General features: G+C 35.5%; 1 protein-coding gene across 2 annotated transcripts in view; it reads left to right on the top strand.

Moving 5' to 3' along the window:
- Positions 1-21,699, top strand: part of BNC2 (basonuclin 2) — a 230,050-nt gene that overhangs the window by 99,424 nt on the left and 108,927 nt on the right. Inside the window, exons 4-6 of one of the 2 annotated variants that reach the window (XM_036403396.1) lie at positions 1,698-1,717; positions 6,141-6,172; positions 17,368-17,470. In XM_036403396.1, coding sequence (XP_036259289.1) covers positions 1,698-1,717; positions 6,141-6,172; positions 17,368-17,470 — 155 coding nt within the window. The remainder of the gene's footprint in view (positions 1-1,697; positions 1,718-6,140; positions 6,173-17,367; positions 17,471-21,699) is intronic. The other variant, XM_036403395.2, reaches the window with a different exon arrangement.

Raw genomic sequence — 21,699 nt, 5'->3', positions numbered from 1 at the left:
CAATTAGTAAGTGGAATTCAAACATGAGTAACAGGCTTCCAGTTTCTGTGTTGAGGACAGACCTGCTAGACTGATATTTTGTGCTGTGTGTCATGATGGCATCTCAATGCACTGGTCCTGTGCTGCTGGGAAATACCTGCCCTGCTTTTATAAAAAAATGCTTGGGTGCCAGAAGCAATGTGGCCAAATGTGTGTGGTGCGCTGCTTTTGCAAATCTCTGCAGAAGAGCTTTAAGAATTTCTCTATGGCATTCATTCCACTCTGCAATATGGTCATCACTGGCCCCCTTCCTGCCTCTGGCCCAGCCAGGCGATGAATCAATGTTTTCATTTCTCAGAAGTATGCTAACACCATGCTAAAGGCCACTGCCATCTTCTTGTGTAGTTCAGTCTTTGCCTAGGAAAACTGAGGTTACTCTCTGTACTTGGTGTTCTCACTCATTTCAAATTTGTGCAGATATATATATATATATACACAAAGAAAATAAGTAGGAAGGGAAAATAATATTAAATATCATTAATTTATATTTTTTTGATAACAAACAGATCAAGTTCTTTGACACAAAGACAAGAAAAAGTGTATCTAACCTAAGTTGGTAGGTCTTCTGTGACAATGTACTTCACTTAAACTGTTTAATGTACAGTTTAGCATTGAAAAAAAAGGCTAAAACTCAGAAGAGCTTATGTTTTCCTTATGTTTTATGTGGGTTTTTTTTTTTTTCAAATTGAAAAGGATTTACATTGATTTAAAGACATTTTTCTAGATTTTGCTTTGAAAACAAATCATGTCATAGAGCTTTGCCAAAATAAACTTGGCAGCTTACATTTTCTTTCCCTTTTTTTTTTGAGTGTTGGCATGTAATGAATATTAATGGTGCATCACTTCCTGGTTTTTGGAATGATACTTTCTTCATGTAAATACTGCTTTTTGAAATACCAAAAGCCCTTGTGCAGTTCAAGTCTTCAATTAAATTTAGATGAATTTATGAAGAATGTTGATTTTTTTAATTATGAATGTGTTGAAAATTTGTATTAATTTTGTTGAAAATTTAGGGGAAGGCAATTTCTTTAATTTGAATTCCGTAGCTACTTAGCACATCTTGTTCCTCTATGTTTGTGTTTAAACTCCTGAAGTTAAACTCCTTTTCTTTTCGAGGATTTCACAGCAGCAGGCACATTTTCAGCAACCAAATAATAATAGTGAGAAAAAGTGGATCAGTCTGAATAAAGTGGAACTGACCTGAATTTGATCCTCAAACTGAAACTAACCACAACTATTTTTTTTTTTTTTAGAAATTACTATCACACACCTCTGCACCATCTGGCTTTTCCTAGGAGTTGAAACAGATTTATCAACATACTGCAACAGACTCTGTTTTTGTGTTGTGTCTGGCAGAACTGTTACCCAAAAACTCTGGAATTCTTACCAGAAGGGTGGTTTTTAAGCAATTTCCAGACTAGTTTCCACACCAAAGAGTATTAGGTGGTAAGCAGAGTGGAGAAAAGAGCGTGTGCTTATGATTGCATCTTGTTTTTACCAATCACTAATTTGTGCTAGGCTAAATACTGCTTTTAATTATGAGCTGGTGGAACTCTAACAAAAAATGAGAGAAAAGTCTCCCATTTGTCTCATTGTGACTTGAACTTTTCATCATGAAAATCTGGTGGCTATAATGAGGTGACATATGAATTTCTTAGAGCTGACTTTAGTCCTCTCTGTAGTGCATGCTTGTTTAATGTTATCACGTTAGACCCCAAGGTCTACACAGAGGAACCCATTCCATCTGGTCTGTGCTTGTGTCCCACAGGAGAAAAAAGTTGCAGTTAAGGGTGGTGATCTAACTCCTTCTGCACACAGACAGGCATTTACTGTGCACCTAATAATGCTATACATGTATGTGTAGGTAGATGACAGCAGGAAATGGCATTTCTGATGGTGAGGATGGCAGCAAGAGCTCATCAGAACTGCTGCTGAGTTGGTCTGGGGAGGAAGGGCACTAGGGAGCAGCTACAGCAATGTCTGCAAATAAAGAGTACCAGCCATTTATACGTGCTATGATTACCACAGGTTTAAGCTTCCCTATGCAGCCTTCCTACCCTACAAGCATTAAAATGCTGAGAGCAGGATTTGTCCCCTCGGTTAGATAGTTAGGCTGATAGCTTTGTGCTTTACTCTCTTAGGCTGATAAATTTAAAGTGTACTAGAAACTATAATAATCCTCTCAATTTTATAGGTTGAGAGAGGGTAGGTTGTTACTGACACATTTTCCAGGTCACTATGTTTTCTCTTATTTCATAAAACAGTGAAAAAACCTATGAAGGGCTTACTTGCCTTTCAGTGAAACAGGGGAAAACGTCTTATATTGATTGCAATGGGAAGAGACTCTGGGCCAGTGTTTTGCATACACCAAGCCATTTCATTTTCTACCAGCCTGGTCTGCTTTTTCCACAAATGTGCACAGTATGTATATGTATTTTCTGAAAAGCGTTTGCATATTACATAGTGACCAAAGTAACTTTTGTCCTCTGATTAACTGGAGGGTGCTATGACAGGAGTAAATACAGGGCTTAGCATGAGCACAGCATGTTCTCATAAGTATACATGCTGGATTAGAGCCTGCAGGCTGGACTTTGCATAGGGAGTGAGAACATTCCTCTTTCTGCCGACTACACTTTGCGCTTGTGTAGCAGCAGGATTACTGTAGCTGGTGTTGCACTTGGCGAGGTCTAACACCAGCATGACAGAAGGCAAATGAAGGAAATACTAAACATGGAAGGAATATTGTATTCCTCTGGATGAAGGTGGGAGAGAGCTTGTAAAAGAAGCTGGGAATGCACTTAATTCACTTAACTTTGTCTATGAAGATATGAGTTGATTTTTAGAGGTGCTGAACACTGACAAATCAAAATGGACAGTCAGGATTTGATAAATATAAGGTACCAATGAGCACACTGTTTGCTTCTTATATTAAAATAAACTAGAAGATAAGTGAGTTCAAATACAATATATACTGCCAAGTGGGAAAACTTGCTGTTGCTTTAATGCAGCATATTAGAATACATTCTTTTGGATGGCGTAGCCTGATGGTTGCTGGGATATCTGTATAGCTGTTGTAATTTTTGGCTGAATGTGTGTGTCCAAGTAGATAAGTTTTATTTAATAAAAAAGCTTATGTTCAATTAAGAAGAAAAAAAAAGAAAAGAAAAAAAGAGAAAAAAACCAAGAAAATCTTCTTCATTAGTTTGTTTACTTTTTCTGCAGAATTTTCAAAGTTTAGATATGCTGGGAGTACAATTTTCCTTATTCCAGATCTGAGATACAGGAACAGATTGTCAAAACCAGGTCATAACTCCCATTGCCTAATCTGTCTTAGATCTGTAGATAAATGACACTTTATTTTTATTTTTATTTACTTTTATTTGTAGATAAATGACACAGGGTCCAGAGATAATATTTTAACATGCATTTCAAGGTATAAATTCACCTATTAGTGAGGAAGAGAAATGGATAACATCCAAGTCAGACTGGTGACCACTCCTGTCACTATATGATACACAAAAGCAACGGAAAATATAAGCAAAACAACTATGATTTTTTTTCCTTTGGTCCGGTGTAGCATCTGAGCTCTCAATTGATTTCAAATAAATATATGCAATTGCTAAGCTATTATAAGTAAAGATATTAGAAGAAAAACTGATTCTGTATTTAAACGTAAAATGTTCTGTGTGTTTATATGAAGATGCCTTCCTAATTGCAAAACCAGGAGAGAGCACATTGATCTTTCAAAAACAGTTTGAAAGTCATTTGGCCCAATTCAGGTACAATAACTGTGATCTGTGCAAGACGGTAATATTAAGGAGTTCAAGAAGCATTTGGACAATACTCTCAGGTACATGGTGTGACTCTTGGGGGTGGTGCTCTGCAGGGCCAGAATTGGATTCCATGATCCTTGTGGGGCATTCAGCATGTTCTCTGATTCTGTGACAAATTCGTAAGGTCGGAAGCAAGAAACGTAACATCTCTTGACTACCTACTTTGGTGCTCAGGGGCACGTTACTGTTACAGAAACTGTGGTAGCAGGCTAGCATGTCTTACCTAACACAGCAATAAATATGCAGGTGTAAAACAGGAGGCAATGGTATTTGTAGGACTGGTGACAAATATGAAAAGCATTGCAACACTGTGGTAAGCTTCATAGGCTTTGTTGTTCATCTTCCTGGAATTGTGCTTAAAAATGTGTTTCTCCTTGCTTACTGCTTCTTTTGTTTTAAACAGATACAGGATTTTCAGACTGCCATCAGTTAAAAAAATAAGAAAGAAAGAGTTTCTGTTCTCCCTCCAACACTGCCCCCAACATAAAATTTATTCTAGCTTCATTGTCAGCAAATTACTTTATGTTGTCTCGGGTATCACTCAGGACTATTGCCTTAAACTGCAGCCACCTGATTCTAATTAGTTTTATTTTTTGCACATGTCATCAACTGTTACACATAACATTATTAAAAGGAGGAGTGATAAGGAGAACAAAAGTTACTTAAGATCAACATCCTCAGAACTTCTGCAGGTATTGAAGGTCCTTTACACTTCCCAAAATTGAGCCCCAAATCAAACTGGATACTAAAAATTGGGAAGCATCGAGAAATAAATAATGAGGGTCACTGCCAATGATCTGGAATGCTTTCATTAGATAAAGCCTTTATCTCTAATTGTCTCACATATAATCTTTTTACACCCATTTAGTACAACTAATTTTAGTTTTCTAATTTTTTCTTTTTATGGAAAGTTGTTAAAAAGAGACATTGCTCACTTTTGCACATGACAGGACATTAAAAGGAAGCAATGTCTTTTTCAAATTGATTGGCATTTCCTTTCTGTGACTCTAGAAATTAAATGAAGGTTGTAGGTCAGGAAGAGGAAAGCTGCATTGCTGCATATTCATTGCAAAGATACTGTTTCTTCCATTTAGAAATATGACTGGGTCTGTTGTCTTCTACACAAAAAGGGTCATAATCTGGGATATATTGTCTTTGTTTCTCCTCACACTGCGTCTGAAATCTAGAAATAAAGTGATGTTTTAGCATAGGTTATGGATTTCAAGTCAAGACTGAGCTTCTATGTATCTCCTCTGCCCACCCTGAGACAGACAGACAGAGGTCACTGTGACAATTATGATGTACAGTGGTGAAGGTAGTTTCTGAGGATGAGTTTGTGTTACCTCCCATATGCTTTCAACAAAGACTTGCTGGCTGAGCAGATCCTAAGGATTGCATCAGCCAGGGCCACATGTCATATGGAATATAACTCCTATCCTGTGAAAATTACTTTTGTTACTGTGAAGAATGTTTACACTCAAAGGTCTGCTGGCACACGTGTTTCTCACTCTCCTAGCAGTTTGTGGATTTTAGAGTTAGTAAAATGCTTACCATGCATACACACATCAAGTCCTGTGCCTTTCATTAGTGTAGCACCCTTCCTCAGTCTGATGCTCAGTCTGATCTTACCAAACCTCCTAATTCTGAATGAGAATGACATTTAGTCAAGATCAGATTACTTTGACTTAAAAAAGAAAAAAAATTAAGTAATTCCACAGCCATTAACAACTCCCTTTTAAATGAAGTTATTTCACTGCTGAAAAAACACCTCTGTAGAGAAGATGGTTACCTCTGTGAGAAATTTACTCTCCAGCAATAAGGGAAATTAAAATTTCCAGCTCATGTGAAATTCCATGGGTTTTAAGTAAGACCTCCATGGAAGGTATCCTTAAAGGTCTTGTAGGAGAGACCTTCACCATCAGTGTTATCGTTTTCATTTGGCCTATGATCCTTTTCACAACCACATTGTGTGTCCTCCAAGCTAGGTGGCGCAACCTGGTGAAAATGCTGCTGAAAGAAATGCCAGGTAGTGTGGCTTGCTCTTCTGGCAGTTTTGAAGATGTGTGTTTTTACGGGAACTCCAGAAATGGGAATTCTTACCTGATTTTTTTGTGTGATGTTCTTAGTGCACACAATGATTTATTTAACGAATTGTGTGATATTTTTTCCTACCTGTATAGAATGCGAATATGAGTGTATGTAAAGAGCGATGGTGCAAGTATTTGCAGAATCAGGTGGTGCGGTTTGTTGATAGACATTAAGAAATAGTGGAGCAAACCATAAAAGACCTGGAAATATGGGTTTTTTTGCAAACTCTTACTTGTCTTGTACTTTGTTCTTGTTTGTTTGTTTGCTTGTTCAGATATTTTAACACATAGCTGTACCATATCATTATTGTATTAAAGATAAATGTTGTTGTATATATGACTTGGCAGTAGATCTTTGATTTCACATGTTCACAGAATAAATTAAATCTCTCTTTGTGTACACTACAAACATGTTTTGCCTGACAAAGCTTATGTCCTATCTTATATGAGTTGGACATTGTATGTTATAAATCTGTGCAATTAAAATAGTGCTTTTAAATGTATGTTACAATGTTTAATGAGACATTAACTTGATGATCAAAATTATTTAAATTTTAAGGTTGTGTAGAGGGGAGGCCTGGGAGAATAAAGATCTTCTGAATTCCTACATGGTACTGTAGGATGGAAACCAGCTTTGTACCAGTACATATATTAGGAAAACAACAACAATATCAACAACAAAAACAAAACAAAAGACCCTACCTTACTTGAAAAAAAGGACAGCCTGATAAAGGTTCTGCTTCAGATTACAAAAGCAAATAAATATATGTATATTATATTGTATTTTATCTATTTCTGTTCTTTAGTATAGCTAAAGGACAACTTCCCATGAAATAGTGCATTCCGTTAGAATTGCAGATTTTCATAATTCTTTTAAACATTCCTATTGTAACCTACATCAAAAGGGCAGCTATGTTTCTTGTGTCTGACTATACATATGCATTATAAAAAAGTGAGTCTACTGTAATTACCAGTTTGCAGAGCGAATTCCTGCAGGGTTTGTACTCTCCCCATTAGTAAAAGAGATAAGTTGAAATGTATTAAAATTTCACTGTACAACTGGGAGTTTTTGTTCACAGTAAATGTGGTAATGTTTCTTCATTGCTTGACTGTTTGTGTTTAAATTTAGGCAGTGTGCCCAACAGGGACAAAATTATAGGATAAAGCTATGTATAAAAGAAAATCCTTCTGAGAAAACCAATAACATTTCTCCCTCCACTGCCTGCCCTCCTTCTTCCTCTTTCTCTCTCTCTCTCTCTGGTTTTATTACATGTATGTATATATGTGTGTATATATATATATATATATATATATTTTTTTTTTTTTTTAATGTTCCATTCTGGCCAAAGAGACACATATTTCACACTTACTGGAATTCTTCTCTCTCCTAAATAAGGTGAAGGGATAGAATATACTTCAGCAAATATTCGTGAAAAAATATCCATTGCTTTGTTTTCAGGAAATACCAAAGAAGCAAAACTTAAAAGTTACATTAATAAAAGAAATGCATATTTAAGTAATTAATTACTTCATCTAATGAGGAGAACATTTTTTCACCAATTAGTCTGGCTTTTTGGGGGCAAGACAAAAAAATTGGGTGTTTTTTCTTATTATTATTTGCTTATAGTATCAGGTTAGTGGCTGACAGTGTTGGTCACTGAAGGAACAGTGCAGGATTGACTATTTTATTAATGTAAATAAGAAGTTATTGCTTTAGGGTATAACTTAAGAACAAGATACATAATATGGAGTTTTGACTTTGAAGAGAGAGAAAAGATTATTTTCTTTTTTGAATTATTTACAAAATTATAAAATCTTTCCTCATAATTCTTTTATTTCACTTCTGTAAAACCCATATTTATCTTCAGTGGCTAAAATTCAGCACAGTGCAGTGTAAATCCACACAATTCTTTTTGTCAAATTGAAATCCCATCATTTAGAATCCAGAAAGCAATAACATCTGAGAAAGAAAAAAAATCCTGAAAGAAAAACCTTCCTGAAGAGCAGATTAGACAGTAAACAATTTATTTGTGATTTTATTTAAGGAGAATTCCTGAATACATGGACAGAAAGAAACAGCTACTCCATGGGCCATGCTGCATTTTACTTTGTTTAAATCAGATCTTGCTTATTCTTTAAATTAATAGAAAAAAGATGGAAAATAAAAAATCTAACAGATTTTGCTAACATAATTTTGTGTGTACATTTACATTTTTTTATAAGGTTCCCTATTTACTTGTTAGAAGTGATATATTCACTTGTAATTTTTACTGGACAGACTAACTGAGATTGATCAAAACTAGTCTAGAGATTATGAGTTATCTGATCACCTTTAAGACTTTTAACATTCTCATCATCTTCTGATTGATTTGTGGAGAAACAATAGATGAATAATAGATATTAGGCTTAATAGATTTGTTATTTGATTTAATAGATTGAAGTAACTCCTTTTCAACCACTTAGTAATTACTGAAAAAATCCTCTTTTGTGGATTAATGACCCAATAGTCCACATAATGTTAAAAATTGTTGACAATTTCCTTCCATGTTCATGCTAGATCCACAGGTTCTATGTCTTTTTTGAAGATACTAGAGGTAAAAAACCCCAATTTTTTGAGCATATTTATTTTTAATTTTTACATCACAAGTTTTAAATTATTGGTTGACATACTTTATTCTGAAACGTCTCCTATAAGGCAGTAGAAGTTTGTTTTGAATGGCAAGGCTGATACCACACTATAAGAATATATATAGAGATATAATATATTTATAAAATATTACTTTACAGTAATCTATATAAAATAATATATATACACTTTATAGTATATATATATTCTTATAATGAGAACGTACTTTCTACAATTTAGTTGCCAGAAAGATCCACTTGTTTTCTGGAAAACTATCACCTGGACTTTTCATAGAATCATGGGCTGATGGAGAGGTTAGGGGTGGAAGGAATTTTTAAAGATCATCTAGTCCAACCCTCTGCCATGGGCAGGAACATCTTCAACTAGATCAGGTAGCTCAGAGCCCTGTCCAGGCTGACCTAGAATGTTCCCAGGGATGAGGCATCCACCACCTTTGTGGGCAACATGTGCCAGTGTTTCCCCACCCTCCTCAAAAAAATTTCTTCCTTGTATGTAATCTAAACCTACCCTCTTTCAGTTTAAAGCTCTTGTCCTTGTCCTGTCACTACATGTCCCTGTTAAAAGTCCCTCTCCAGCCTTCTTCCAAGCCCCTTTAGGTAGTGGAAAGCTGTCATATGTACTTTCTGGAGCTTTCTCTTCCCCTGTCTGAACTATCCCAGTTCTCTCAATCTTTCCTCACAAGAGAGGCATTCCAGCCTTCTGATCATTGTAGTCCTTATTTGGACTAGCTCCAACAGGTTCATGTCCTTCCTTTGCTGAGGACTCCAGAGACAAATGCAGTACTCCAGGTGGGGTCTCACCAGCGCAGAGTAAATCACAGGTCCAGGACAGGCCAGTAAAACCAGTGGAAGCAACTTGCCTCCTGTGGTCTCTAAAGGAGACAGTGAGTTGTGGTTACTTGAGGTGAGTGCCTGGGTGTAGCTTGCAGTGTCGTTCTCTAAAAGAGTCATGGTTAGAGAAGGGTTTCTGAAACATCCGTGCATGGATACCTATCTAACACTGACTGCTGCCTTGGCAACACATGTGGCTGAACTCCGGTGACTGACAATGTTGGTTTCATAGCAGAAATCTGGTTTTCATCTATAAGAACAAATATCTGTATTTGCTAACAGGCTCTTGGGCAGAGGGAATCTCATTCTTAAATCAACTGTGTTTTTTCTTCAAATTTTAAGCAAAGAAGCTCTTGTCAGTCTTAATTTTTTCAGTGCAAATAACTTTGATGCCTGAGACGCTCAGGCTAGTTTTGCATGCTATAGAAACATAGGGTGATACTTACCTGTAGTCTTTGTATAGGATCTGTAGGCAGCCCTGTGAGCTGAATGTCCAGAAGCAGCATAGAAGCTCTACAGACACCTCCTGAAAAATAAAACATATATTCGGAGTTATATTTCTCTAGAAAAGTCCAGGTAGCATTCCTTAACACAGGTTTCTACTTTTACAAGTGTCTGGGGTAGAAATGAAGAGCAGCTCCTAAATTAATGCAAGATTACAAACAATTTTTTTTCTTCTATTCTGATTCCCCATTCACTTAACCACTCTTTCTCAAGAAGACTTGAAAACAGTTTTTAGCATGCTTAGAGACTAGGCTTTCTTTACTCCAGGAAAAGCTGTTTTATCCTATTAACAGCTTTCTCTCTTGTTAGCATGCTTCCCTTCCTATTATATTAGTAACTGTTTTCTTGAATGCTACAGAGAAATATAACAATATTATTTGAAACAATATTTCAAATTGTATTTACTGAAAATAAATACAAGTAAGAAACAATACTAATGTAATGTGATGTGAAATTGCTAATAAAATACTGCAATGCAGTGAATAACTCAGAAGGTATTTGAGTATCTCTAAATGGGAGAGAGATAAAAAATATAATAGCATTACATGAATGTTTCAGACCATTCAAATGCAAAGTTAATCCCCCCTTGCTGTTTTTTGTTTTGGGCAAAGCATTGTTAGGCTAGTAGTATTGAAGTTAGTAGTGGTCATGTATCACGTACTGTCTCTAGGTGAGTCCTATGTATAAAATCATTCATTTCCTAATGATAAATCAAAGTGAACTTTTAAACTTTTATTATAAAAAAATCTGTAACATTTTTGTGCCAACAGAAAAAATAATAATGCTGAATGTTTCTGCCTTACCTGCTTCATCATTCCTCACCATGTTGTGTGAGCAGCTTATTAGTCTTATCTCTGAAAAGGTATAATATTAGCATTACCTATTATTTTCAGATTGGGCAGTTGTAAGTTGAGTGGTTAAGTGCATCTATTGGAGTGACAGACCTGGGTCGCTATCGAGGCATTCCCCCTCTTCCAGTCCAGTGTTTTGGTATTTTAGCTGAGTTTCAAAATTGTTATTTTTGTACCAGAATTGCATGATGAAGGAATAGTCATCCTGCATCATTCTGTCATCCTGCAGAGACTGAAATACTTCTGCATATTTCTGCTACATTCTGGAGAAAGTGTAGCAAGCATTTCCACCCCAATTTTTCCTGTTTCTTAGAAGTTAAGATGTAGGTGAGAAGGGGGATAATGAATCCCTGGTTTAATTTTGCTTGTGGGCTTTTTGCTTTACCTACCAAACTGTCTTTATCTCAACCCACCAATTTTTTTACTCCTCCTATTCTGATTTCTCTTCCCTATCCCACTGTGAGTGAAGTGAGCAAATGTCTGTGTGGGGCTTAGATTTCTTAGATAGCTGGGTTTAAACCAAAACAGTTCCCTATAATATTAGTCGCATTACAGGAAGGTGATATTGTGCATTTCCTAAATGTCAGTGTACAAATGATCCTCCTTTTGGCATTCATTTGAAAATAAATTGTATTCTGCCCTTGATTTGCCAGCTATTAAAAGTAGTGTAATTTCATTTGGATCTTTTTGCTATCTCTACAGCAGAATTTTTGCTGTGATCTTTTAAGTAAGTACTTAATTGGCAGGAAAAAAATGTTTATTTGGATTCATAAAGTAATAAAGAAGAGGAGTGACAGATCTTATAGGAGCTTTTTAAAGAACATATATGTGCTCTGAAAAAGAAAAGAAAAAACTCTGAACCTAAAACAATAGTATGGTACATTCCTGTCATATAGACATTATCTTCTTAGCTTTATAACAAAGAAGCAGAATGAAAAAATTAATGGCATAGGAGACTTACTGTTAATAAAGTGTTGGAACATTTGAAGAACTTTTCTGTTGTCTTCTACTTCATAACTTATTCTGTTGTCTTCTACTTCATAACTTATTCTGTCATGAGTCAACATACAGCAAAACAAGTGTGGATCTCTGTCTTACTCATTAACTTTGATTATTTTTGTGTGCCATCATGTCTCAAGATCATCTACTTTATTTAAAAGCTTAAAATTGTTCTTCTAATGACAGTGTTATTTACTTTCAATAAAATATTAATTGAAAATTATGTAATTTTTTATTTGCAATAGAGAGTAAAACTGTTTGACAATGGATAGAAAATGTTAATTTAACATGTTGTGTTTGGGTTTCTCTTAAAGTTGAGACATAAGCTGCAAAAAGTGCTTTTTGCTTCTAACACTTCCCATAGTTTCATGCAAATGTTTCATTCATTGGTATACAACACCCGAACTGTTATTAGTTTTAAAAACATAAATGAGACTATTTGCTCTGTCAATTAAATGTGGAAAGCTCTTGCCTGTATTACAAAAATACATAGAACTTGTGAATTGTCTTTATACAAAATCTTTACTGTACAAAATCTACATTTCAAGTATACATATGTGTATATGTATGTGTTTAAAACCCATGGCATCTTTGCTAACTAACATATTTGTGTAGAGTGCATACTCACTTAGTCTTATAGATTTTAATGCAGCTGCCAAGAACTGCACTTATGCACCAGTTTGCTTGTTTGCAAGTATCACTAAAAAATTTCACAGGACTAACCTACCTTCAAGCCTGATGCTTCTGTGGCTGGTAACAGTGGATTTAGATTAGGTAGCTCTGTGGTGTAAATGTACAGGAGATGCATTAGAAAGGTAGATGGAACATCAATGCAGAGAATGAGTATACTTTACTCCATTATGTATTCAGGTGCACAGTGATACAGACGTAGAAAGAAGACATTTTTAAATACCTTTTTAAAGGCATTTGAGAAAGGTGAGGCAAGGACACTAGGAATAAGACTCTTTAACCCTGCCACTGCATAGAAAGATGTAGTTGAGGCTTCAGTAAGATGCTATTCAACCTCACAGAACTCTTGAAGCCTCACCATGAGTTACATTACAAAGCTTTGTTGCAAAACTTACTCATCTCTCCAGAATGTTGCACCCTTTAAAATGGCCTCCATCTATTGTGATCAGTTGTGAGTAATCCAGAGAAGGAATCATATCTGTTCTTTACATGTTCTCCTTCTTCTCCCACACTGTCATTCCTTTCATGGCAGCTTATTGACTCTCATCTCTTGGAAGCTCTGCAGAATAGCCAGAAAGATTGATTTTTCCATTACTGCTGTAGGCTATTTCTATTAACATGTGAATAATAATTACTTTTTAGAAATAATAAAATCACCCAAACAATATTAAACTAATATCCTTGGTCTGGGAGAAACCCAGAGAAGTCAGATCTTTTAACAGCCATACAAACTTATGCATAGGTATACTGACATCATGCTTTAATATTAGGCAAACATCCTTTCTTTTTACATTATGATGCTCTTTACCGGAAGAGCATCTCAAAGAGAGCTGCAGGATATTTCTCAATGTCAATTTTAAAATTTTAGGATTTAGTCAGCAGTATAAACTATTTTAAATTATTCTACTGAAGTCAAGGCCATTTCCTGCATAGGTCCTCAAGGACCACTGTAATTTTGATACAAATACAAGAAGCAATATGTTAGGAACTCAGTGAAAGATATGTACTCCTGCTAACTGCGGGCCATCGACACATTGACATGGTAAAATATAACAGCATGTATGTTTCAAGGAGATGTATGTAGGAAACCATGTTTTGTTACGTACTTAAGGTGTTAACCTGCAGGTTGTCATCTAAATACATGATTGCTCATCAGCTAATACACAGGAGACTGTGTCTTCTGATTTTAGTATTCCTTTCACTATTCACTGGTTTCTTTGTGGCTTTCTTGGGGAAGCTCCTGAGGAAAATCTCAGTCAGGGAAAATTTCTGTTTCTTTTCCTAGAAAATAGTGTAGTATGTAAAGTCCTATTGCGTAAACTTTTTTATCAAAATCTTGAGAAGGCAGAATTACAGTGCATGACTTGTGGAATGCCTAGCTAAACTCTTTCAGAAGCATTTTCTGGCAAAATTCTAACATTGGTACACCCTTGGATTTTTTATACCTACACTTTTACAGGTTAGAACAATGATTGCAATATTCAGCTGCTACATTGAAGATCTTTTTATCATCCCCACCTCCCACCCCATCCCTTTAAAACTGAGCAGTTCCAAATGTCCAATTACAGTTAAACCAACCCACTCAGCTACCTACAGGAACACCAGCTACTGTACCTTAAAATCCTGCTGCTGAGGAATGGAGGTCTGCATACAAACTTTGGGTTCTTATGTTAATCTATGCCACATTCACCTTCAGCTGCCCTTCTGGCCTTCCTGAGCCTGTTGCACAAGCTGTCAGTGACTTGTATTCCCAAGTTAAGTAGTATTGAAAAACAGGTGAAAATACTGTTCATAATGGTGGTGCATATGTTTGTAAGGCTCAGTGAATTTGCTAGTTGCATTGTGGAGGTCTTAAAGCACAATAATTTCTTTCATGTTAATGAATGTTAGCGTTCTGATGCCATGTATACGATCACACACAGTTTTTGGCATCTTGAATCTTCCTATCACTGAGTTCCATTGGCTTCATGTTGGGTATTGTAGAGATCCCAGGTAGTTACAGTAATTCTGAATTAACTAACCAAAGTGAAAAAATAATCTCTGAAATAAAGAAAAAATTCTATTTGAGAGTTTCAGTAGTCTCTACTACTACAGAATGGCTCCAAATTTATGTCACATCTGCCCTGGCAACAATTAATGCCATTGTGTCTAGTTGTTGTTTAGGGAATGTGGGCATCAGGCTAACAAAATAATTTGCCCAAGATCATGCCAGAACATGAGTTACAATTAGTATTTCTGGTCCTAGATGATCATCTTCCAGCTTGAGGGGTAATCCTTATCATTCAGAAGTATGCATGGGATTCTCTGTAGTGGAATGGGAAACTACTGAAACCAAATTACATCCTGGCATCAATATACACCCTTGGCAGCAAAAGCAGCCAAGTAAGGCCAGGCTGAATATTTTGGCCATGCTAATTATGTTTTGATTTTTTCATACCAATTGGTATGAATTTATAAAAATGCATAGCTCTTTTTGAAGACTTTCTAATTTATTTATTGGAGGAAATAGCTAATATGTTCATGTTTCTAAAAAATGTTGGTGAATATTTTCAGCAATAGGTATAAAAGACAGACATCATAGCAATTAATTAGTTCAACACTTTACATCATCAATACTCTCTTTAATTCAGAGAAGAGGAAAAGGAACATGTAACCTCTAAACTTCCCCCCCAACCCCCCCCCCCCCCCAAAGTTTATAATCTATAGTGGCTAAATGGGTAATTTTTGAATGGGTGTAATGAAACATACTCTTAAGCTTCAACACTGTATTTCAGTGTATATTCAGGTCCAAGCTGAATCAAATTTTTACAGGCAACCTGTTGACCTCTAGGCCAAAAGCGGATAGGGTTGTAATGGAAATGCTGATGAGCCTTAATAAAGCAACTCTTCCAAATGTCAGAGTTTGATCTAGTACATGTACTGCACTATATTACACCTTTTACATGTACTGCAAATGACACATGAAGAAATCAAAATATCATCAAATACAAACAATGTATGTCATGTTGGTGCAGAGATCTGAAAAAAAAGTGGTGAATGTGAGAAAATTTTCTGTGGTAAAATAAAAATATCATTTTGAAAGACCTCCTTCTTGCAGTACAATTAATTACTGAGTTCATTAATTAATGAACATATTAGCAAAAGAACACCATTACTGACCAGTGTAGTCTTGATATATTACCAGGTCAATACACTATTGAACATGAAACAGGACCTTCCAGGAGATTTTTTTCCTCATAACCTACAAACACATATATTATTCCTGCACGGTCAGCACTTCTTTGGTACCCTTATATTTTGTATTACTAATTCTTTTAATCACGCATCCATAGAGCAATGCTTTATAACCTGGCTAATGAGTAATTGGACAGGTGACATTGGGACTGAGGCCCTGAAGTGTCAGGCATAATAGAGCAGGATTTTTTTCCCTCACTAGGTTTTTGAGAGTAAAAGGTTGTAAAGGAGCAGATAGGATAAGAGGAATAAAGGACTCTTTTAACAGAAATTTGTCAGAGAAATACAGATATTAAATGTATCCATGAACTATAAATGTCTTTACATTTCTTCTGATGCAGATAAATAAGTGAAGGGATCAAACATTTAAAATAGTTCTGAGGCTTTTTTATTTTCAGCAGCCAAGGAGCTTAGCCAGGCCAAGCTAATGCTGAATGTAATTTATTTAAAGTCACTACAGTTAAGATAATATTTTTTTTATGGAAAATATGTGTATTAATTCTTCGTAAAAGGCAAGAGTCTTCATAATTCTTTGGTTTCTCTGTGGCAATGCGTACCAAGCACCCTTCCCCCACTTTAGCCCCCAAGTAATCATTGATTGCATCTAATTCTATAGAGATACCTTTTCCTGGCAGCTCTGGTATTTACAGTAGATTGTTAATCTGTGAATGATCAGAATAAGCCTTTCTGTCTCAGAAATCTCCATGCAAATTACATCTAAATGCATGCCATAAATTTATCAGTAGCAGTTTGAAGTGCACAGGTCATCTTCTACACTGTTTAAAAACATATGTCTGTTACAGTAGAAAGAGTCTCATTCAATTTATATTCACTTTTCTGTGGCTGTAGCTAGCCCTTGTCAAAGTAAACCTGTGTAATTTTTGAAATAATTCTAAAAAGGAAGATGAGAAAGTCTGTTATTAAGGAAAGTGTGTTATTAAGCAAATTTGAGATCTCTGCATGGGACTGGAGTTTCACTATTCCTACTTTAAAACAGAGAAATGCATGTTTAACAAATGAGGAGTTTTAAGGGGTAAAAGGCTATTCCTAGGTATTGGCGAAAGTGAGAGATGTAAAGGCAAGTTACAGGATGTTTTTTGAACCAGTCCTATTCTTGTACCTTGATCAGTTTATTGTTTTGGGAACACATAAAATCCATGACTTCTTTTTTCAGAGTTATGTGTTAGGTGAGCCCAAAAAGGAAATTCAAAAATAACCTTTGGATTCCATGAAGGAAGGGGAGATATATTTGTAGTTTTCCTTTCCATATGTTTTTGCTTCCTAATTTTTATCTGGATTTGAAACTGGTATGCTGCTATGGGAAGACGTCCCTAGTTACTTTCTTTTCTTATGAAGTCAATGCAAAACCAGGATATTTATGGAACTCCTACAGCATCCTCATGCTACCAACTTTTTTTTTTCCTAAAGAAAATAGAGGAAATTTTTAAAATATTTCATGAATTTATTAATCTCCATGGGACCTACTGACATATGTTCTTGAAAGAAAATTAATTTCTACTTAAAGTAGGAGCTAGGCTTTGAATGTTAGAAGGCTGGGGTTTTCTGTGTAGCTCATATCATTCTAACTATCACAACAAATTTGTACATGCAGGAAGAAATACATTAACATGTGTCTTCTGTTTCTTTTTCCAGGCCATCCGCTGTACACTGGTAAATTGCACATGTGAATGTTTTCAGCCAGGGAAGATTAACCTGAGAACCTGCGATCAGTGTAAACATGGCTGGGTGGCACATGGTAAGAAATATCTGTTCTGGGCTTTTTTTTTCAATTCTTTCCATCCTTACCAGTATCTTTAAATAATAATAACTGGATTGATACATACAATAGTGGTACCTATTTGTCTACATATGCATGTGTGCACAATCTATGTTTGTCCTTATGTATGCATGCACATGCTTTTTTTAGAGCAATTTGTAGGATGTAAAAGTAAGAGTCTGTTATTCTGGCGACAGCTTCAAGTGCCACTTTCAAAAGCTTGTGGACAATTCAAAAGAATATTCTAGCCTCCAGAAAATAATGTATTTCCTGCAGGGCTTAACAGAAAGGTAAAAGGTTTACAGTACGGTTGCACAGCAGAGTTTGTATTGCAAAAAAGCATCAGCCAAGAAGTCATGGGGCCAAATGGAAATTTAAATTTACCAGTGTCAAACATTCAGATCTCACATGTTCAGAGTGTATCCTATATCGCAAAGAAAGTCTGCATATGTGATTTGTGAGCTAAACCTCTCTTCCCATGTTTAAGTATTGTAATAAAGATAGGAAGGATTAGAATTCCCAGATCAGGCATGAAAGGCACAATAGGCATAAAAATTCACAGAAGGACTTTCAATTTTATTTATCCTTTTCTACTTAATGTTCTTGGAAGGGTTTTTTTCTTGATAGTTATTATTAAATTAGCATGAGAGAGCAGGAGAGAGCTATATACACCATGAGAAAGCAAATAAGAAGGATACCTAAAATGATTTAATAAAAGAAAAATAGGGAGGGTTTGGGGGTGGGAGAAAGAAAGATTACTATATGTGTGGTAGAAATTGCTGTTGAAGTTTTCCTCTCATGCTCTAGAATATTCGTACCTAAGCAAGCACAGCTCTCATCCCCCATTTCTGTCAGACATTTGGGGGGTTATATTCTGTGAATTTGATTTTATTTTGATGAGAACTTTGGTGAAAGGTTAGTACTCTCCTCCTAAGATACATTTGATCTCTATTTATTTAGTTATATCTGTTTTGTGCTTGAGTATGCTGACATATGGTAAGTATGAACGCTGAAAAAATGCAACAGCATAGATTGACAGAGAAGTTTTTATTCACATGTATGGAAAGAAAAACAGGTATACAGGTACCATGGAGTCCCGTGTCACTGCCAAACATTGCTTCCAGACTGCCTAGAAATGCCCTAGCACCACTCATCTGGTAGCTGGTTACAAGTTTATTGTATATATGATTATCTAGGGACATAGTATATCTTTGTTTCCCAGAAAATGATATTCAGTCACTGTATAACCAGATTCACCTTTCTTAGAAGAATCACTAAACCTCACAAAATTTGTATGGCTCAGGCACTCTTCAGGTTTTGTGTAGAACCAGCATCTGAGGTTTTGATGACTGGAAAGTAGAGAAGCACTGTCTAGGTATTTTCCAGGGTGTCCTCCTGATAAGCAATAGAAACTGAGAGTCTAGCACTTAGATCCTGGCTCATGGCCGTCCTGAATTTTCTTTTTAAGGAGTACATTTTGGAAGAGTTTGGAAGAGAATAATCAGATTTTCCTCCCTGTGATGTGGTTCTTCTCTGTGAAGTGATTGAATTCAAAATCAGAATATTATGACAGTGATCTGAGATTACCACTGTGCATATAATGGAAATGTCCCTGTTTTACAAATCCAGAAAGTTGAAAGCGGAACCTGATGATTTGGAATACAGCACCTGCTCCATACCTAAATGCTTAAAATTCCAAAGAGAAAAAAATTTAAACAGCTATGCATTATAAGGAAGTGTTTATTTTGCTATTGTGCCAAGTGAATAATGCTCTTCTTTTTAATTTTTTTCTTTTTTTTTTTTTTTTTTTTTTTAGCGCACTTTGTGTACAATCATCTGGAGTACTTACATTTTATGGCAGAGTGAGACAAGTCAGATATATGTTTCACATCCATCAAGCATGGTCTTGTAAATTATTTTCTGGAGACAATTATGTAACTACTTCAATTCTTGATCTTAGCTGTTTTTGAGGATTATGAGGGCAGCATTCAGGAGACAGGTCAATTCACTGCACTCTAGCACCTGGATTTCAAAATGACTAAAATCAAGTTGCAGCTCGGAAATCCTTTACTTTAAAAATGTTAGCACAGTACTTTTAGAAGTTATTTCTTGAGTGCAAAGAATATTTCCTGCTGCTTTAATTAAAGGGTTTCCATATAATTTTTATTAATGAATTCCAACTCAGCTCCTTGACACATGATGTAGTGCTTTACTGAATGTAATTATCAAAGAATAGGTGTTTCCAAGAGGAAGTACTGTGCTTGTTCAGTTCTGATAACCTAGAATCATAATTAATTGTATAGCTCAAAAAATAGCTTAGAACTGCATTCTACTCATGCTGTACTTGACTAATCCGTGTGGAGTTAATTCATTTTAATAGCTGCCATTTAAAACTTTGGAATTCTTAGAGGGAAGAGGAAAGGGCATACAACCACCACTGTACTATTGCACTTAGCAACTGCTGGACTGTTTTTTTCTCCTGCTTCCATTGTCTTTCTCACATTTTCCCTCACTCAAATAAGCTGCACACATCTTGAAAGAAAAGGTTTCCTACAAGTTCAGATACACCTGTCTGGAGTTGCCAAACCTAGAATTGCAATTAAATGAACAATATTACATTGGAAAGTACTTTTGTGGCCGTCAAATGTTGCAGTTGTTGAAAGTTCAGCTTACCAAGTTTTGACTCCTGTACTACAGTAGCAATCCTACCATCAGTGTTTTTAACACCAAAGCCAAAATTGCACAGAGCTTTACAGCATTATCAAATACTGCTGTGCATCGTGGAGAGTGGGTTAGTCCTAGGATGAATCTCTGAGTATTTTAAGGGATTTGGGTGACTAGACTGTTTTCATTTGCTTTCAGCTAAAGTGAAAACAGTGTTTTCACAGAGTGTTTCACATATAAAGTGTTTTCAGCTGTCTTTCATTGTCAGGTTGGGTGGGGATTTATTTTCCAACCCAAAAATTAACTGTTTTAAATTAGATAAGCCATTTCTTAAACTTTAAGAAGTCAAACAGATAAGTGTGTGACTTCTTTTTTTTTTTTAATGGTAAAGATAGTTTGTATAGTCCATATGGAAAATAAAATCTCATTAAAATCTTAATAGTCATTTTTTAACGCAGGCAATTGGTATTTTGTGGCTTTTAAATAATATGGTACTTACGTGACTACAAAAAATAATACTCACGTTTTCCTTTGTTCTCCTGCTATTTTTTTGTATTAAAAGAAGCATACTATCCTGTGAAGATAATTATGGCATTTTACCCTCTTTAGCACAAAACCTGAAACTTTATTGGAAATAATGAAAAAGCCCCACTCTATTTGCCATGTATTTCCTCTAGCTGAAGTATCTTAGCCTATGAGGAAAGAAATTAAGCAATTCAGCAGTAAAAAGACATTAATTTCATTGACTTTGCATTTTGTCTTTTGTATTTGTCATTGATGTCAGAATAACAATTACCATACTGCTAGCAGGAACACACTTATTATATCTTGTCCAGCAGATCAAAAGACCCAATATAGTATTAATCAAGTACAATCTTACCTACTCTCATAACTGTTTTGCTCCAAAAAAATATGTTAAGGTGGCATAAGTTATAGTGGACTAAAGCTATTATTTCTGATATTCATTCTACTTATTTTAGTTTCAATACCCCCACAAAAAACTCAAACAAAAAAAACAAAGCAAAACAACCCCCCAGAGTATAATAATATTGCTAAGTTTGTGTGAAATCATTGTCTTCTTGTTTCAGATACAATCAGAAAATTAGAAATGACAAGTTTTTTTCTTACCCTGAAATGGGTCACTGGTAAATCTCAGAGATCAACAGCATGTTTCTGGTATACTGTGCATACTTGGACCAACTGAATTTTACACTAATCCATCTACTCTAGGAAACTAAGCATCCTCTAAATATTTTTGCTCTCCCCCTTCTTTCTTTCTTTCTTTTTTTTTTTTTTCCCTCATAGAAAAATGTAGTCCTTAGTCTTCTAATGGTCTTGGATGTCTTTTCATTTGCATCATGCCAATCAGCTCAGTTCAGGGCTCAGCTATCAATTCAAGTGAAGTTTAACACCCTTCTAAGGTATGGTGAGGCCACATACAGTCCCAAATAAGATTTGGTCAGATGTTCTCTCCAGTAACTTTGAGATTAAGTTCTGTTTGGTTGTTAAAAAAAAAAAAAAGAAATAACATTAACTAGTAGATT

This window comes from Molothrus ater, chromosome Z (genome assembly GCF_012460135.2).
Source record: "Molothrus ater isolate BHLD 08-10-18 breed brown headed cowbird chromosome Z, BPBGC_Mater_1.1, whole genome shotgun sequence".
NCBI lineage: Eukaryota > Metazoa > Chordata > Aves > Passeriformes > Icteridae > Molothrus > Molothrus ater.
Note: the sequence above shows the minus strand (reverse complement) of the source record. Positions and strands in the feature narration are given on the sequence as shown.